Below are 18,894 nucleotides of genomic sequence, written 5' to 3' on the forward strand. Positions count from 1 at the left end.
GCGCGCGCGGGCTGCCAAAGTTGGGCGATTTCTAAAGGAACCCATATTAGGCTAACAAAAAGGAGGTGGGATGTGGAGGGGGGTGGGGGAGAGGAGGTGCGAGAGAATGGGGAAAGGGGGAGGAGAAGGAGGTAGAGAGCCCGAGCCGGAAAGGGAGCGCGAGAGAGAAAGAGAAATGCTATCGAGACCACGGAAAAGACCAAGATAAAAGAAAGGGGAAGCAAGATACAGACTCAAACTCAGACTAGCTAGCTAGTTGAGGGAGGATAATTAGAAAGTCTGCGGGATGCTGAATCTGGAGGTTAGCGCTCCCCGTTTGGGCTCCAGAGATTGAGCAGAGTTGCAAGCATCTTCTTAAAAACAGCTCCCCGAGCTCCGGTGATGGCCTCCACCGTCGGTTACCTCAATGGGGCCAGAGAGGCCAAGACCACAACCCCACGCACCCCAGCGCTGCTGCTCTCGGACATCAATGGGCTGGGGCGGCCCTCCAGGCTAAATCCCCACGGCGAGAATGCGGAAGATGCCAGCGGCTCTCAGCTCAAACCCTCGGCTAGTCTGGCCACCTAGGGTTTGAGCCTCACCGGGCAGTTGTCGGGGCAGCCTCCAGCTCTGCACAAAGTATGGGGTTTTCCCTCTCGGAACAAAGAGTCAGCGTTGCCCCCCCACAAGTTGGAGGACTGGCTCGCACCTTTCCTTCTGCCTTCCCCAGGCCCCCCTCGGGCCCCCAGGGATCAGCTGCAGTCTGCACCCTCCCTGCGACTGCTGCCTAAGTTGGGCCCTGGGTTGCAGCGCCAAAGAGAGTGATGTAGCCTGCGGGAGCTGGCAGGGCAGCCTGATGGGTGGGGCCTCTGAGACATGCATTCCAGGAGGGGGTGTCTTGCTGGAAGGAGAGAGGGGACACCATGCTCCACCCTACCCTGGCCCCAACCAGCCAGGTCTCTAAGCTGGCCAGCGCTCACACACACACACCCATTCACTTTGGAGCCGGATCTCCCCAAACGGCCAAGTGCGAGCAGCCGCTGGCCTCCAACCTGCTCGCGCCCAGAAATACTGGCCGGGCCTGCCCCTGGTGGCTTGTAGGGCTCCTCAGCAGACTTCCACCAGCCTGCCCCATAAAGCTGACCACGGCCTTCTGGCCCCAGTGCCTGTCCCAAAGCCACTGAACACAACAGTGCTGCCCACCTCCTGCCACCGCTCACGCCCCTCAGGCCCCTTAAAGTCCCTCCCCAGATATTGGACTGGGGACTCAGAGCCTCGCTCCCCAGCGCTGGGAGGGGGTGTTTAAGGAGGGGAGAAGCTTTGCCATTGTTGATGGATGAATAAATAGATGAAGGAAAGAAGAGGGAGGGAGGGAGGAAGGAAGGAAGGGAGGGAGGAAGGGAGGGAGGGAAGGAGGGAGGGGAGGGATTCCCTGCCTTTTTGATTAAACGTTCCAGGTCGGGCCAGCCCAGTTAACGAGACCGTTAATTAAGCCGCGCACGATTCAACTGACAGGAAGGCCCTGCGCCCCGCAGAGATGTTCTGGAAACCAAGCAGTCCACAGCAGAGTGCGAGGGGACACACTGGCCTCGTCGCCCCTGCCTTCCAGGGTTCAGCCTATGTCCTGCCCTCTTGGGGACGCCCAGGCCCGCACACTCTCCCAGCCTGGACTCGGGGCTGCTCCCAGCTGGCCGCCCCCCGCGGGTATCCCAGAAAGCTCATCCACCGCCGCCACCTCACTCCCAATTCCCCCACCAATCCCTTCTGCATCCCTGTCCGGATGCCTAGGCCTAAGCCCTCACCCTGATCCACGCGACGCACCCGGTGGACGTCCACCCAAGCCAGCCTGGGCGCACACGGTCCGGGGATCATCGGGCAAACCCGAACTCCCGAGGGCAGGGACCGTGGACTGCACCTGCCGGCTCGGCTCTCTGGGTCTCTCCTGAGCGCCAAGCCAGCCGTTCTTCTCCGACCTCCGGGCGGTAGGGCCCAGCCTCCACGCCCGCTCCTACCCGGGGGCCGATTCCTCGCGGCGGCGCGGCGGGACGCTGAGTATGTGTGCGCAGCGCGGCCTATATTTACACCCCAAACAAAATAATTACACTTTTGTCGGAGGGAGAAAGCCAGTGATTAGGCGCGGGCTCTTTGCGGCAAAACAGTTTCTCAGTGGTACACCAGTATAATTTTTCACGGCTGGCTGAAATCAAAGAGGGGAGGTAATGAATCCGGCGAGCAATTTAAATTTACAATTTGTAACGCCGCCGCCGAGCAGACCCGGCCGAGAGCGCAGCTCTGAGGCGCTCGCTGCGTTTGTTTAATGTTAAAGCCGCGCTGGCTCCGGCAAGGACGGGGGCCGGCGGGGGGGAGGGTGGAGTGTGTGTGTTGGGTGGGGGGCGGTAATGATGGAAGTCTCGGGAGAGGACGGGCTGAGTCGCCCAAGAGACCACGGGGAGACGTGGACGAGGGGCGCGCTTCCCGGGTCCCCCCAACGCGCGCGCTCCCCGAGAAAGCAGGCCACTCCAGTCCATTCAAAGGGAGGGGCTGTCTTCAGATGGGGCGAAGGGAGATACTCTGGCCGCCAGAAAAGCCCCCGTTTCTGCTCGGAGGCAGAATCTCCCCAGGCTGGAGAGTTTCCGTGAGGAGCAGGGAGGTGTTCTACGACCTGCGGGAAGGTCGGCTCCAAACGCCCAGAAGAGTCCCCATTCCGGCCGCTGCCCCGTGTCCCAGGCTGCAGAAGTCGGGAAAGGCGCACCCCGCCCCAATCCCCAGCTCAGCGCGCCTCGAAACTCCCACCCCGAGCGGCTGTGTGCCTCCGCGCCGGTAATTAATTACCGAACTCAAGGGGGAATATGCAAACCGCATATTACTAACTCTACAGGGCTTAAGTGATTGGAAACAGATTATTATCTTGTTTGTCTTTTGTCTGTTTTACTTATCCCGCTGCCGTCTGTCGAGTTGTAATGTTGATACTCTTTACTCTAGGAGGAAGGTTTTTATATAGTAAATTCCATCAACATCTTGTATAAGTGACATTGCGTCTCCATGCATTACCCTGTTAAGACACAAGCGGTTTATTAGTTACATATAGGAGGGGATTTCGCTGCCTGCTTGCCATCTGTTAGCGCTGTTAGGGCGGGATAATTCGTTTAATAGTTGGTCTGCTGGCGTTTTTCGGAGGCTGTGCGCCCTGGAAGGTGGAGGGCTGACAAGGGCCAAGCAGGATCCCCTGTGACTGGGCTGGAGCGAGGGGGTTCTGGACTGAGGGTGGGCTGTGCTGAGGCTCCCAGGGCGATTCCAAGGGGCTGTGAGCTGGACAGGATGGGTAAGCTCAGCCACTGGAGGGAGAAGGCCAGGCAGGGGCTTCTGGAAGCAGAGCCGTCATCTCCTGCCACCGGGCATCCAGCCCCGGGTGACTCGCCCGCATCCAGGGGGTGGAGGGGCCAGAGCTGCTCTCTGAGGCTGCCCACATTCCTCCTACCTCCCCGGCCTGGCACTGCAGCTAATGGGGCCAGGCTGTGCACTGGCATTTAAGCACATCCAGGAGGTGAGGGTGGGTGGATTTGTCCTAGACGGAGCCTGGCACACAGGCGCCCAGCAGCCAGTGTGGTGTGCAGAGCTGGGGCTAGAAAGACACAGCAGACCCGGCTCTTCAGGTACCCACTTGGGGGTGGAGGTGGCGGCTAGGCTCAGCGCACCTAGTCCAGGGCAAGGGAGAAGGCTCCCATCTAGATGGCGGCTTTTAATGACTGTAGAGTAGTTCCCCACACACACCCCAAAATCCACATGGAACACAATGAGAATCCTTCATCGCAGCCTTTGAGCCAGATGCTGGATTTGGATGCCCAGCAGAGAGGCAGAGGCAGAGAAATAAAAACAGAGAAACCGAAAAAAAAAGTGATGGGGCAACAGAGGGAAAGGGAAACAGAAAAAGAACAGAGGCTGAACATAAGAAAGAGAGACAGAAAGGAAATGAAGTGAAGAGAACTCAGGAGAGAGGGAGAAACCCCAGTGAGACAAAGACCAAGTAGGCAGCGCAATTCGCCTCCACTTGGAGCCCGGGTGCCTCTCTCAGGTTCTGGCTTCTCTGTCCCTGCCCTGTCTGAGCTCAAGGACCCTTCATACCCCAGGAGGGCAGGGCCAGGCACTGCCAGAAACTGCAATTTCATTTGGGGCTCCCGGAGCTCTCCCAGCCAGGCCTGGGAGACCAGGCAAGATCCGGCCTGCTTGTTCCTGGCTGAGCCGAGCTCCGTCCAGCCACACCTGTCCCTTGCTCGGCAAGCTGGAGGATGGAGTAACAGCAGAAGCTGCCCAGTCTGGGGACTCTTTTTCAGAAGCCCAGCTTCTGGGTCAATGCCCCACCCAGTGACCAGCACCTGTCAATTCCTTGTCGGAAGCCAGATCACTTCACATAGAAACTGTGCACTGTGGGGCGAAGCTGGAGGTCTGGACAGGAACCAGGGGGGAAAGTGAACATCTCTGTGCCTTCACCAACTGCCCCAGTACAGGCATTCACAAATCCTGCTCCCATTCAAATCCACAAAGGCAAGCACACTAGAAGTGCACACACGAACATACACCTTCCCCCCAAAATAAACACTACAGGAGTCACATAACCAAAAATACGCTATCTGCAGAAATACATACACGCACACACACACACGTAATGACTGGCCCACAGACACAGATCCAAAAAATTCTGAACTCACAAACACAGCCAGCCCAGCTCAGTCAGTCACATACACGCACACCCACCTGCACGCGATTCAGATGTTTCAAAGTCCACTTTCACATCAATGTTACCACACATCTATACAAATAATCTTACACAGATGCACACTCACACAGGCAAACACCATCACATTCATGTGACTGCAGATATGTATGCACATATATATATATATATATATACACACACACTGACCAACAAAAACAGGGGCACACAGACTAATACACACAAATATTAGCAGAACTATGCACAGATATAAACACACAAAAATATACGTGCCAAAATGTATTCACATGATTGATTCATGAGTAACTCTAAAGAGAGGCAAAAACAAGATTCTCAAACAGCAAATGTTTACTAACAAACTCAGCCAATGCACCCAAACACACATCCACAGGCAAGCCTTAGCGCACACACATGCTCCTCTGGCCCCCAGCCTGTGGGCCCAGGCCCTACAGACCCCATTAGCCCTCTTTCCTGGAACGGGAAGGGAAAATCCCCACTTTGCCTACCTGCCCTCCCTAACTTAGAGCACCCCGGTCAGTCGCTGGGTTGGCGCCTTGGGAAAGGAGGCATGGCCCTCTCCCTCCCCCCACCAGAGTCACATTCCCCCTCCACACACCTGCGAACGCCCCCCACACCCTCCGAGCCCCGTGGAATGGCACTTCCTGCCTCCTATGATGGATCGAACTTGCACACTCCGCCCGGACGCCCAGCGTGTGCAAACAGCGCCCCGCGCACTCTCCAGCGTACCCTCCTCGGCCGCGCTACCCACACCGCGGCGCCCCGACTGGCTGACCCGGGATCCGGAAGGTGCAGCGCGGAAAGCGGAGACGCGGTGAACGTCACTTCGGAGCTGGCTTCGGGGAGACCGGTGCGTCCTGGATCTCCCCCTCCCCACATCTCCCCCGAGCCCCGTGGCCAGCGCGCTCTGGCTGGAAACAACTCCGCGGTCTGAGACCGGGCCAGAGGACATCCCCCGCCAACCTGGGTCTGGGCTTGCTAGGCCATTCTCTCTCTCTCTCTCTCTCTCTCTCTCTCTCTCTCTCTCTCTCTCTCTCTCTCTCTCTCTCTCTCTCTTCTCTCTCTCTCTCTCTCTCTCTCTCCCTCCCTCACCCTCTCCCTGAGAAAGGCCGGGCTGGACCCCAGCCCCCGCATATGACAAAGGAAGCCGGTGCCGCCTCCGGGAGTCCCGAGAACCTCGCCGCCGCAGCTCCAGGGCGCTGACCCCAGGGGTGCGCGGATGGGGGAGTCCAAAACGACGGGCTGGGCTGGGGAAAAGGAGGCAGGCGTAGAGCGCGATCCCGGCCTCGGGCAACTTCTGCAAGTTCCGTGGATTGTGAAGGGGGCAGAGGTCCCCCTCCCACTAGGCCTTCGACCCCCAGCCCCCCAAATATGTGCGAAGAGAGAGAAGAGAGACGCAGTTTTCAGATCGCGCGGCCCCCAGCCCCAAGCCCCAAACTGGAAGGTAAATACTTACTTAGCCTCCGAACCAGGTACAAGCTAATACTCAACAATACTGATGCCTTGTTTTTTTTGCTCTGTCCGGACCGCAACGCTGTAGCCAATTTAGATATGCTATAAATTTAAGAGGTTGCCATGGCCACCGCGTACCCATTGGCCGCCGGGCCCCCTACGTGCCTCGCCACGTCACCAAATCTGAATAAGGATGCGCGAATTAGGCGGCGGCCAGACAAAGATGAGGATCGGGACCGCTTGAAAGTGGGGGAAAGTGCCGGCGCCTCCGCCACCGGGGAAAGCCGCTCGGCAGAGGCGAAGCCAGCGGCCACCCAAGATACACTGGGGCGCGCGGCCCGGGGCATGAGGCTGTGAACGCCACCACTCCCCACCCCGCCCAGGGCAGCCCAGCGCCAGGCCAGGAATCACCCAAGGACTTGACCGGCTGAGTCTTGGTTCGGACCGGACTCGCCCGGCGGCGGCCAAGAGAAGAGGCGGAGAGCAGCGGCGGGGCCAGGGGGCCCGAGGGCCGGGGGCCCAAAGGGAGGGCGAGGCGGCCCGAGCCGCCGGGGCGCGGGGCTATGATGGTGCACTGTGCTGGCTGCGAGCGGCCCATCCTCGACCGCTTTCTGTTGAACGTGCTGGACCGCGCGTGGCACATCAAATGCGTTCAGTGCTGCGAGTGTAAGACCAACCTCTCGGAGAAGTGCTTCTCGCGCGAGGGCAAGCTCTACTGCAAAAATGACTTCTTCAGGTAAGAGGCCGCGCCGCCCTGCTGCCCGAGCGCCCGCCCTGCAGGCGCTCCGCTGGGGCGCCGGGGAAGGGGACACCACGAAACCCATCCCAGCCTCCCAGGCCCCCCAGATTCAGTGGGGAGCCGGGGAGCCCACCACTCTCCTCCTGTCCTCGGTCCAGCAAGGGCCTGAACCCAGGCAGAGTGAGAAGAACGCTGCTTGGCTGCTTGTAGCTGGCTTTTCCAGGCCGGCTTGGATCGGTGGTGGGCCAGGGGGAGGAAGCCTGACCAACTTGCTGCCCATCCGGCTCTGCCACTTTCTAGCTGAGGCCACCCCAAGGGTGGAAGCTTCCAGCCAGGCTCGGAGAGACTAAGGATTTTCGCGAAGTTAGGGGCAGGCAGAGTGCGGAGTCCTGAAGCTGGTCTCCAGGCAGGTGGGACCCCCAGAGTGCTTCTGGACAAACAGAAACTTCCCACCTCCTGAGGGGACTCACTCAGAAAGGCCTCCCCTGGTGATGGGGCAGGGAATCTTCTCCTCACTCCCCGCCATCAACTCCTTAAACATTTTCTCCTCTGTTGAAAGTACAAATGAAATGGAAGCTGGAATCAGGACCTCCAGAGTCCAGCCTTGCTGCCCACAGGCGCCCTCAGGCAGGTCACAGCAGATCACTTCTCTGAGCCTCACTTTCCCAGCTGAGAAACGCCGAAGGTCGGCCTGGAAGGCTGTGGGGTTTTTGGCAGCTCAGCCCTGCCTGCTTCCCCCGGCTTTGTGAGTGCCAACTGCGTGGAGGGAAGGGGGGGGCGTGATTAACGCCCTGGAGAAAGGCTGCTCGCCGGCCCCAGTACCTGGCACTAGGGAACTTGAATAGGAGAAAAGGTCAGATGCGCCTTTACACGTGTAAACTCCTCGGCCCCAGAGGCCCAAGGCCCCTAATGTGGTGGTGCTTGCAAAGCACCTAATGATTTTTGATAAGGTGCATATGGCCAATTATGCTGCCGGATAAGGCCAAAAGTGACTTATGGCTTCTAATGCCCTCACTACATCAACGTCACCCAAATTCGCCCTGTTTAGAGACGTGGGTACGAGAAGACGTGGGGCCCCAGAGTCCTGGGCCCTCGCCCTCCCCCTCCCCCGGCACCTCACCCCTCCCAGTGCTGGTCTGCACCACACATTTCGGGGGAGGCCAGCCTTCTCCCAGCGCTCGAGGAAGAAAGAGAAGGATTTAGACCAGGAACACAGAAAAGGTGGCATTGGAGAGAGCCCCGTGTTCTGGCCGTGCAGGTTTTGGATTGCCTTCTGGTCACATTTTCCCACTGCCTGCCAGGGCCTGAGATTTGGGGACCTGGAGGTTCAGTCCCTGTCCTTCAGAGTCCACAGGCCCCTGACTTGCTCAAGCGGGGCCCAGAGCAGGGACTGAAAAGTGTCCAGTGCTGGTGGTACTGAGGACCAGCAGAAGGCTCCCTCCTTCCTGCTAAGGTTCAGCTCAGAAGAGGGGCTCCCCCCCAGCTCCATCGCTAGGACCCGACAGCCAGGCTCATTGGCCCTACCTGGACCCCAGCAGACTGTTCAGGTTCCAGGAGGCAAAGCCGAGAAATGGTCCAGACCCGGCCTGCCTGGCTTAAAATGCTTCACGACCTCCAGAGCAGAATTTGCCAGGAGCAGCCCAGGCCCATCTGGTAGGGATGTGGGGTGGGGGAGGGGCGCGACTTGAGGTGCTCTGGGCTTTCTGCTGGGCTGAAGGCTGCGCCCATTGCTGGAAGCCCAGCAGAGTCCAAATAAACCTGACCGAGGCATGACAGTCCCAGTCCCAAGAACAGACCTGGATATTTGTCTCATGACTTGCATTCTGGCCAGAGAGGGCAGGATTGGGATCTCATTTGACAGATGTGGAAACGGAGGCTTTTCAGAAGCTGGGGCAGGGTGGCAAGAGGTCAGGGCTTCAGGAGGATGGGACACTGGGCTGGCCCTGGGTGACAGGCCGTGTTGTGTCTGCAGGCGCTTCGGTACTAAGTGTGCAGGCTGCGCGCAAGGCATCTCGCCCAGTGACCTGGTGCGCAAGGCCCGCAGCAAAGTCTTCCACCTCAGCTGCTTCACCTGCATGGTCTGCAATAAGCAGCTGTCCACGGGCGAGGAGCTCTACGTCATCGACGAGAACAAGTTCGTGTGCAAGGACGACTACCTGAGCTCGTCCAGCCTCAAGGAGGGTAGCCTCAACTCAGGTAGGAGGCCCCCTGCCCCTCCCCAGGCCAGGCCCCAGCGCCCTCCAGCCAAGGCCTGCCTGCGCTCCCTCCTTTGCCCCCTGCGTGCCTGCGGTGCACGGCTCACAGCTCTCCACTCGCGCCGGGCAGGTCAGGGTGCGGGTGAGGTGCGGGGGCTGGGAAAGAGAGTCAGCGTTTGCAGCCAGCCTTCCACGATGTCTACACTGCCAGCTCTTCCCCGCCCTCCTCCAGTTCAGGAGGCTTTTCCAAGCTGCCCTCCTCCCCCAGTTTGGAACCGCACAATTTCCCCTTTCCGAGTCTTTTCAGCTCCTGGTAATTTCTAGCCGCACTGGGAGGACACTCATTGGGGTCTCGAGGAAGGAGAGAAGGGAGAGGAAGATCCCAGGCCCGGAGGGCATCTGTACCCTCCTCCCGTCCCCTGTCCTAGAAGGCCGGGCTCTCCAGAGAGCGCGACTCCCCCTTTCCCAAGCACTAGCTGAAAAGTGCTGAGAGGGCTTGAGAAGGGCGCTTCCAAAGGCCCAGCCCCGCCTGGAGGGAGTGGGCGGGCGCCGGGCCCCTGGGGGAGGGGCTGTCGCCGGCTTTGGGAGGGAACCCGCCGGGGTTGGTGGTGGCCTGAGCCTGCAGGAACCGGCTACCCGACTGGAGAGGTTTCGGGCCGCCGCTGACGCCCTGTCCCCTTCCCGCTCCGTCCTCTCGCAGTGTCGTCCTGTACGGACCGCAGCTTGTCCCCGGACCTCCAGGACCCACTCCAGGACGATCCCAAGGAGACGGACAACTCGACGTCGTCGGACAAGGAGACGGCCAACAACGAGAACGAGGAGCAGAACTCGGGCACGAAGCGGCGCGGCCCGCGCACCACCATCAAAGCCAAGCAGCTGGAGACGCTCAAGGCCGCCTTCGCCGCCACGCCCAAGCCCACGCGCCACATCCGCGAGCAGTTGGCCCAGGAGACCGGCCTCAACATGCGCGTCATCCAGGTGCGGCCCGGGTCGGCTCTGGCCGGGTCACCCCTCCGCAGCCCCGCTGCGCCCGCGAGCTGCGAAGCTCGGAGGAGCCCCCTTGGCTAGGAGCACTCCGAGCCCGCTCTAGGGGCAGACGGTGCGCCGGAGATCGGGGCCGGCTGGTCAAACTCCGAGCCAAAAGATTCAGCCTAGCCCTGCTGGCTTCCGGCGGCGTCATCTTGGGCGGGTCACTTCACATCTCAGAATCCCACCCCCGCCCCTTTCAGGGAAGGTTCTAAGCCTCGCTTAAAGGACAGGACCTTTCCTGTCCTCCCATCCTCTGAGCAGAGAAAGAGGCGATGCTCTTCACGTGCTCCTTCCCAGCGCCCGACGCGCGGGCAGACAGACAAACGGCCAGAGCCCGGCTGGGGAGTCGCGGGGCCGAGACCAGAGCCGTGCCGGGCGGCAGGCCTTTATAAAGCCGTCAGGCCGCGGATGGACCGAGGACCAGGAAGCCTAAGTCTTTATGAGTCGCCCCACGGGTGCGCGAAATCCTTCATCCTTGGCTGGTTCGCAGAGGCCCCTCTCCACCCCTTTGGTCTAATCCGGCCCGGCCCCCGGCTCAGGGCATTCTTGGTGCGGAGGAGGCGCTAGGACCCAGCGGGGGTGGCCCGGGCAGGGAGAGAAGGGGACCCGGAACAGAGTTCACATCCCCTATCCTCTGTCCCAGGTGTGGTTCCAGAACCGACGGTCCAAAGAACGCCGGATGAAACAGCTGAGCGCCCTCGGCGCCCGGAGACACGCCTTCTTCCGGAGTCCGAGGCGCATGCGCCCGTTGGGCGGCCGCTTGGACGAGTCTGAGATGTTGGGGTCCACTCCGTACACCTACTACGGAGGTAAGCAACCTCCTTGGACGCGGTGCCCCACACCTAGGTCAATGCTGCTTGAGGGTGCAGGGCCGGATAGCCGTGATCTCAGGCTGCGCCGGGACCCCTCCCTCCCTTCTACCCATGCAAGACGTACACGATCATGAGCACACCTTAAGAGACACGCATCAACACAGGTACACTCACCCGCAGATACTTCCTGGACAGAAAATCAGACACATGGCTTCACTCAACCATGCAGTGGTACCAACAGATAATAAACACAAGAGAAAAGCAGTGACACACTCACCCATGCAGGACCATACGAGTTCAGAGACCTCGGGGACACGCATCTGGACACATGATCACCCGCAACCAACACAGGTATACCCCACCCCCTAGATATACTGGCACTCTCACGCATCATACCAAGTCAGGCACTTCTGCATGCACCGCATCCCAACCTGACACACAGCCTTTGCCGCCCTGGCCCACGACCTGGTGTATTTGACACCAGCAGGAAAGCAGGCACTGGAGGACAGCACCGGCAGTAGGGATGGAGGGGTCAGGATTCATCTGCCCCCTTGCTATCTTCCAAGTCTGCATCTCCTGTTGGGCTACGGGGACTGTGTACACAGCATCTGGCCCGGTTAGCCCAGATGCTGGCAGTTGCTCTGGACTAGGACCCCCGCCCACCCTCCAGCTTCAAGCGCACCAGGGTTCATCAGGGATGGGGTGGGCAAGGAATGAGCCAACCCAGCTATGCACTCTCTGTCTTTGGGGCTGCAGAGGGCCAGGAGCCTGCTTTGCACAGAGGAATTTCATGGTTAGTGTTAGGAGGCTCAGGCCTGGTGAACTCTCCTCTTAGGTCACCCCTTCCCTTCCTCCTTCCCTCCTCTCTCGTCCCTTCACCCCACTGTGTTACCTTACTTCACTCTCCTTCCTGGATGACCTCTTCTGACTCCCTCACCTCCGTTTTTCATTTTTTGGTTTTTTTGTTGGTAGTGGTGGTTTTTTGGTTTTTGGTTTTTTTGAGACCCAGTTGTTTTGGGGCACTACTGCACTGACTTACTGTCCTACGCATTTCAGACTTGTGGACTCCAGGAAGGCACCTTCCCCTTCTATTCCTGAGCCTCTGGATTTGGGGAGCCCCCAGGAATGTCTCTGCCTGAGGGGAATCTGTGCTCAGTGCCACCCAGCCTGGGAGAGGAGGGGCAGAGGCTAGTAGCCCAGTTTGGGGAGAGGTGGCAATGTGGAGGGCCAGGAGCCAGGTGCCCAGGAAGACCCAGAAGGGAAAATAAGAGAACCCTATAACTAGCCTTGGTACATCCGCAGGCCTGGGAAGTTAGATCTTCTGGCCTGGCCAGGGGCCCCAGAAACTGTGGATGAAATGTGGTGGTGTGCTTTTTCGGGAGAGACTGAGATGGCAGGGCCCAGGTTGGGGGGACTACAGACACCAGAGGCAGCCGGGTTGGTGGACTTGTCCTGGGGCCTCTACTCACCAACTCTCTTCACCTATCTTTGGTTCCTTGAGCGCAAAATCTCCGCATGGCGCAGGGAGGCTGGCGGGGCGGTACCAGTCCGGAATTTTTCCCCGCCTGGGTAATTAACCAAGGTTTCCCCCAGGACCAGTGTGCCTCTCACCAATCCCACCGCCTCCTCTACCCGCGTGGCTGCTGGATGGGGTGGCGGCCTGGACTCGCGGGCCCCTCTTTCCCCGGAATGGGGGGGCGGACCCCCCAATCCCAGGGAGGCAGCCCCGCCTAATCCGTGCTGGGAGATCCCGGCGTCGGCGGCCGGCAGCGGGCGAGAAAGGGGCCGGGCGGCAGGGCCGGCGGCTCCCCGTGGGAGCGCGGACAAAGCCCCAGCTGCGGCTTTTGTGCCCTTTTCAGACGGCGTTTGTTCCAATTACCTCCGGCCCGGCCGCCATATGGGCGGAGGCGGCGCGCTCCGCGCGGGGGCCGAGGCCCTCCCTGGCTAGCCGGCTCGCTACGCGCCTTGGCCGTCCCCCATCCCCGTCCCTTAGGGGCCCCAAATTCGCCGCTTCCAACCTTTCTCTTCACTTACGGGGAGAATGGAATGAGTGGTTTTAAAAAAGTAATTGGCGACCGTTTTAGCTGTTGCCTAAACCGTCTCCAAGCCCGCCTCCAGACACTCCCCATTTGGACTGATGTCGGGGGGGGGGTTGGAGAGGGAAGGGGGCGGCAGGGGGCGTCCAGAACTCGCCCCGGTGACAGACCCCCAACACTAAGCAGGAGGCGTGGGTTTGCACAGGAGACCCCGGCTTCCAGGCGCGCCGGTTTTCCCGCCGTACAAAGCGGGTTATTGTCACGAGTGCCGGCTACACGGTGCTCCTTTCCTGGCTTCCCACACCCCACTCCTTCGGGGCCGACCCGGGGGAGGGGAAGAGGCTGTGCGGAAGGACTTTAGGAAAGGGGGCTCTAGGAGGAGGTCACACGGTCGATGCAGAAACACTTTGTTGAGAATGGGCGAGCGTGTCATCCGGAGCCCCTGCGCTCCCTGAATTTGTGGGCAAAATTCGCGTTTGTGCATTTTTCCGGAGAGAGAGCCCATAGCTCTCATCAGTTTATCAAAAGAGCTCAATGTCCCCAAATACTCCAAAACCTTGCGGTCCTGGCAAACCCGCCCGGGGTCCGCCTGGAGGACCCCAGGCACACGGAACTCTAGACGTGGCCCGGCGAGTGTTCTCATCCTCCTCCCCCTCTCCCGAGTCTCTGGGCCTCAGCTTTCTCCGTTCCAGGCCAGGTTAGGCCGGGACAAATGGTCGGAGTCACACGTTCACCGGGACGGACGCGGGGCACGGGGCCGCGCCGGGTCGGCGGGGCGCAGGGGGCGAAGGAGAGGGTGCTGAGGGCGCCTTGCGCGCTCCGAGTCCAGGGTTCCGCGGCCGGGGCCCGACTCGCCAGCCCCTCGGCGCTCCGGCCGCGCTTCTCCCCGGCGGGGTCTCGGGCCGATCTCAGTCCCTTCGTGTTCCGGTCTCCGTCCGCCGCCCCTGCATCCCCGCCCTACTCCTCTCGCCGGCCTCTCAGCCCCAGCGTCTCTGGCCGTCTGTCTGACTCATCTCGCGCGTCTCTGGGCGCCTCTGTCTCTCCCGACCTTCCGTCTCGTTCCTGGGTCTCTTGCCGGGTTTTTCCCGTGTCTCTAACCACACGGCCGTCTCATCTTTCTCTTTGCGTCCCCTAGACTGTCTCTGCCTTACTCGAATAAAGCCGGGTCTCCGTCTCAGCCGTGGGTTCGGTGACTGAGGCTCTTTTCTTGCCTTGACACCGACTCTGAGTCTGGGGGCTCCCTGCTGCATCCCCTCTCCGCCCCCCCTTTCACCCTGTCCTCTGCCGATCTCTCCCGGTCTCCTTATCTGGCAGTCGCCGTGACTCTTCCTCTCTGTGTATCTCTCACCAACTCCAAGACACTGTCAGGAATCGTCACTGTGTTGCGCCTCCCGCCACCGCTGTCTCCCCTCCGTCTCTCTTTGTCAAGGAACCTTTCTGTGTTCCTCAGCGTCTCTGAGCCTCTCCCGGCCCCTGAGTGTAGCCTTTCCGTACTTCTGGTCGTCTCTCTGCCCAGCACGAGCTCCGGGGCTGGTCCTCCGCCCCTCCGGCCTCCCTTGGTCTCCGCAGGCCTCTCCACGGGTCTTTCTCTAACCTCGAGTCAGTGTCGCGCGGTCCCCCGTTAACGTCCTGTCCCGGTGGCCCCCACCACGTCCCACGTCTCTGGCCTTCGTCTCCTCGGGTTCGCTCCCCCGGGTCTCTTCCGCCGGGTCCCTCGAGTCCCTCGGCGACCTCGCATCTCTCACACTCTCGCCTCTCCCGCCCCGTCCCCTCCGCAGACTACCAGGGCGACTACTACGCTCCGGGAGGCAGCTACGACTTCTTCGCGCACGGCCCGCCGTCGCAGGCGCAGTCCCCGGCCGACTCGAGCTTCCTGGCCGCCTCGGGGCCCGGCTCGACGCCGCTGGGCGCGCTGGAGCCGCCGCTCGCCGGCCCGCACGCCGCCGACAACCCCAGGTTCACCGACATGATTTCGCACCCGGACACGCCGAGCCCCGAGCCGGGCCTGCCGGGCGCGCTGCACCCCATGCCCGGCGAGGTGTTCAGCGGCGGCCCCAGCCCACCCTTCCCCATGAGCGGCACCAGCGGCTACAGCGGACCCCTGTCGCACCCCAACCCCGAGCTCAACGAGGCCGCCGTGTGGTAAGGCCGTCGGGCCGGGCCGCCCCCCGCCCCCCGCGCTCGGCCCTGGGGCCCCGCCCGGCCGTCCCCACCTCCCCCCACCCCACCCCCCACCCCCGCGCCCGGGACGCAGCCTCCCGAAACCAAAGCGCCCGACGCGGCCGCGGCGCGGGGCGCCCTCGGGGGCTCTCTCTCGAGTCCGAACTCAACCGGCAGCTGCTTCTCGGCTGGGCGCGGAGGGGTACCGACCCCCGCATCTGCATCCACCCCTGGGACTCTCCGGGAACCCCCTGCCCTCCGCCAGCGCTCCCCGGCAGCCGCGAGCAATTTCTTGGGACCAAAGTGAATACTCCGGAGGGTCAAGAGATTTCAAGCACGCTCTAGACGTCTCCCGACCCGCCACCACCACCCCGCACCTCTTTGGACCAAGAGAGGGCTGAAGCCAAGGGACACAGACAATTTTTCTTCCCCTCCTTGCAATCCGAGTGGCATTTTGTAATCTTATTTCTCACTCTGCTTTCCCGTCTTTAAAAAAAAAGATAAGAAAAAGAGAGATCGAAGAGAAGAAAGGGAGCAAAATGAGTTAGAGAGAAGATGGAGAGAGCGCCAGCCAGAGAGAGAAAAGATGGAGAGAGAGTGAGAAACACGCTTGGATGGGGGTGTCACTGGGAGGAAGACAGATCCACCTGCGCGTTGGCGCCCCCTGGTGGCCAATCTTGAGGATCACGGTCAGCTTCTCTAGGAAGGGGCGGGGGGCGGTCCGGACATCGGCGGCCCAGGGCCAGACCCCCACCTCTTCCTTCCTTTGACATTTATTCTGACCCTGGGGGTCCAGGCCAGACTCAAACACTCGCCCACCCTGCGCTCCCCCTGGGCAAGGCGCCAAGATTTCTTGGGCTCTGACCCACAGACCACCACCCTCTGTGCCCGAGTCCTGGAGGCTGGGTGGTCAGGATGTACAGTATTATACTTTTTTGGAAGTTGAACGCTTCTAGTTTCCTTATTTTGTATAAAGAAGAAACAAATAAAGTATGTTTTTGTGTTTACTGTTTATTTATTGTACACTAGTTACCTGGGGTTGGACATTTTATATTTTTAAGAGGAGGGTGTGCAGAGTGAGGGAGGGGAGGCAGAAAGAGGTTTACCTAAAAAAAAAACCACAAAAAACACAAAAAAACACACAAAAAATCAACTTTTTTAAAAAGAAAGATTAATAAAAAAATTCTTTTTCCCTCCGTGCTGTGTGGTTTTCTTTCTCTCTTGCCTTGTTTCGTTTGTTTGTTTGTTTGTTGTGCCCCTGTCCTCAGTCACTCAGAGTGAATGGAACTGTTCTGGTTCTTGTTTCTGACATAACACAGACTTGATGGGTGCAAAGACCTCTCCTCATCTAGAGAGGTGGCAGGGGGGTCTTTTGGCAATTACCAGGTAAGGAAGGTGCCTGTCATGTTTTTTCTTTTCTTTTTTTTTGGACTGCTACTATGCACCAATGGTATCTCCCCCTGCTTTACGTAATACCCTGGTCTAACACAAGCCAGCCTGGCACATAGTAGGCCTTCAAAATAGTTGATGACTGAATGGATGTGTGATTTGTTTGTCTCCAGAAGAATTCTAGCTTCACTCCTAATTATGCCCCCATGTAATTCCAGGTGGCAGAAACAAAAAAAAAAAAACAGGCCGGTAGGCCCAGTGCTAGTTATCTGCAAGGCTGTATTAGGACAGAAAGTGCCCCCAGGGAGAGCAAGGCTGTTTGCCCTGCAGTTCTTATGCAGTGTCGGCTTGTGCCCTTCTGTAAACCAGCATGATGGAAGGGAGTCCTCCAGGAGACTTAATGGGCCTGAGGCCACTCCCTAAAGACAAGTCCCTCCCTCTCTCTGCCTCAGTTTCCCTACTTTCAAAAGTGGGGACTGGAGGGAGGGCTTCCTATGCCTCATCTCCTTTCTGCTCAAACACTGTAAGATGAGAAAAGCAGATGAGGAGAGAAAAATATATGGAAGAGGGTCCCGCGTTTGGATGCCTTTTCCCCCAAGCTTAGGGTGGGGGGAGCTTGCCCATTTTAGCAGTGGCAGGAAAAGTAGGGGGACAAGGAGCCGGTGGGTAGTGAACCACCAATGGGCACATGCTAAGAGTTCTCCTCATCTGTCCTTTTGTGTGGACATCACAAGAATTAATTCGAGGTGACCTAGCTTTTTCTTTTCTTTCCTTTTAGCACATCTACCTTTATCAGACAAACGCTACTTGCTCATTGTGGAAAATCTACAAATTTCAGATAAACAAGAGGAAGAAAAGGCAGTCACCCAGAATCTCAAGTAAAGTAGTGGATGCATTTCCTTCCAGTCTTTTTTTTTTTTTTCTTTTTGAGACTAGAGATTGTGCACACATAGACACAGAGCATAGACTTGCCCTTGGCATGCTCACAACTCTGGGAGCACCAGGCATGGGAGAGGCCCACTCTTGTGTCAGGGGTTCCTTGAATAACCCTGGGGTGGCCCCATCAAGATCTCAGAGGGTGGCTTCGGAAACCAGAGTCCAGGAGGGATGTGATCTCTGGCGTCACGATCTGGGCTTGAGACTAATTCCCCGGGGGCTCTTCCTCTGAGTGTTTGTTACTTAGGAGGGTTGGGAGCAGAGGTCACCTAGGAGTGGGATGAGGGAAGAACAGAACAAGGGCCCTGGGGTCTGGGAGACTATCTGGCTGGTCACTGCATCACCTTTTTGAGCCTCAGTTTGCTCCACCGTGAAATGGGCTCACAATGGCATTTCATCCACATTGGGGAGATGCAATTTAACCCGTGGCCAAGGTTTAGGAAATATAGGTCTTGGATTCAATCCTCATCCCCATCCTCTGCCAAACACACACACACACATACACACCAGCTTCCTTGGACGATGACAAGGGGAGAGAGAAGGGGACACTTGTCAAAATCAGCTCAAATCCACCCCCACTCCTGTGAGCTCATTTCAGCTCCCCTAGTGCTTGCTGGGCCCATGGGCTCTGGGAGGAGAAATCCCACCCCCACTCCATCCTGCAGCAGTGACCCTGCAGATGTCACTGTCATGGTCTTGGGTGCACTTAATTAGGGAGGCAGTTCCTAAGGAAGGCTGAGTGGAGAAGGAAGAGAGTTGGAAAGGGACATTTGTCCCTACACACCCACAACCATTTTCTCAAAGTGTGGTCAGAAGATGAAGCTTGCTAAAAATACATATCCCTGGGCCCCCTGGCTCATGGCTGGAATTGCTCTCTGGCGTGGTGCCCAAGTTGTTTCACATTTGTCAAGCTCCCCCGTTGCTTCTGAAGTCTCCCAAACTTGCAGGACCTCTGCCTGAAATAGTCTTGTCCAGAGTCTAATATGATCCTCATAACGCCCCTTCAGGATGAGCATTGTTATCCCCATTTTACAGATGAGGAGGCTGAGATTCATGAGCTGCCTGGGGTCACACAGACATGGAGTAATTTTGAATCAAGAGCTTCTGCTTCCATAGGCCACATTGTCCCTGGACCCAGGACGTTGCACGGCACAGGTAAGACCTCATTCTGTGTCTAACAACTACATCAATGAATGAATGAATGAATGAACGAATGAATGAAATTAAATGAATGTGCTCCAGCTGCTGTAAAAAGAGCTTCAAGAAAGACTCTAATGAACGCTAATTCTTACTGGTAGCAACCTCACTGGGTTTTGTTTAAAAGCCCTTCCGAGGTTAAACAAAGCCAGCCAGAAGGGCAAAGGGCTCAGTGAAAATTGCCAAGGTCAAAAGACAGAGGACTTCCAGCTTCTCCACG

The 18,894-nt window shown here is 58.8% G+C and overlaps 1 protein-coding gene across 1 annotated transcript; it reads left to right on the plus strand.

Moving 5' to 3' along the window:
• Nucleotides 1-6,744: 6,744 nt before the first annotated feature.
• LHX5 (LIM homeobox 5) lies at nucleotides 6,745-15,138 on the plus strand (the record flags this gene model as incomplete). The annotated part of the gene is made up of 5 exons (XM_082640877.1): nucleotides 6,745-6,917; nucleotides 8,893-9,116; nucleotides 9,816-10,093; nucleotides 10,788-10,953; nucleotides 14,771-15,138. 5 exons carry the CDS (start codon nucleotides 6,745-6,747, stop codon nucleotides 15,136-15,138), a joined length of 1,209 nt encoding a protein of 402 aa, XP_082497003.1.
• Nucleotides 15,139-18,894: the final 3,756 nt, after the last annotated feature.

The sequence above is a fragment of the Mesoplodon mirus genome (assembly GCF_964341445.2).
Source record: "Mesoplodon mirus genome assembly, chromosome: 13".
NCBI lineage: Eukaryota > Metazoa > Chordata > Mammalia > Artiodactyla > Ziphiidae > Mesoplodon > Mesoplodon mirus.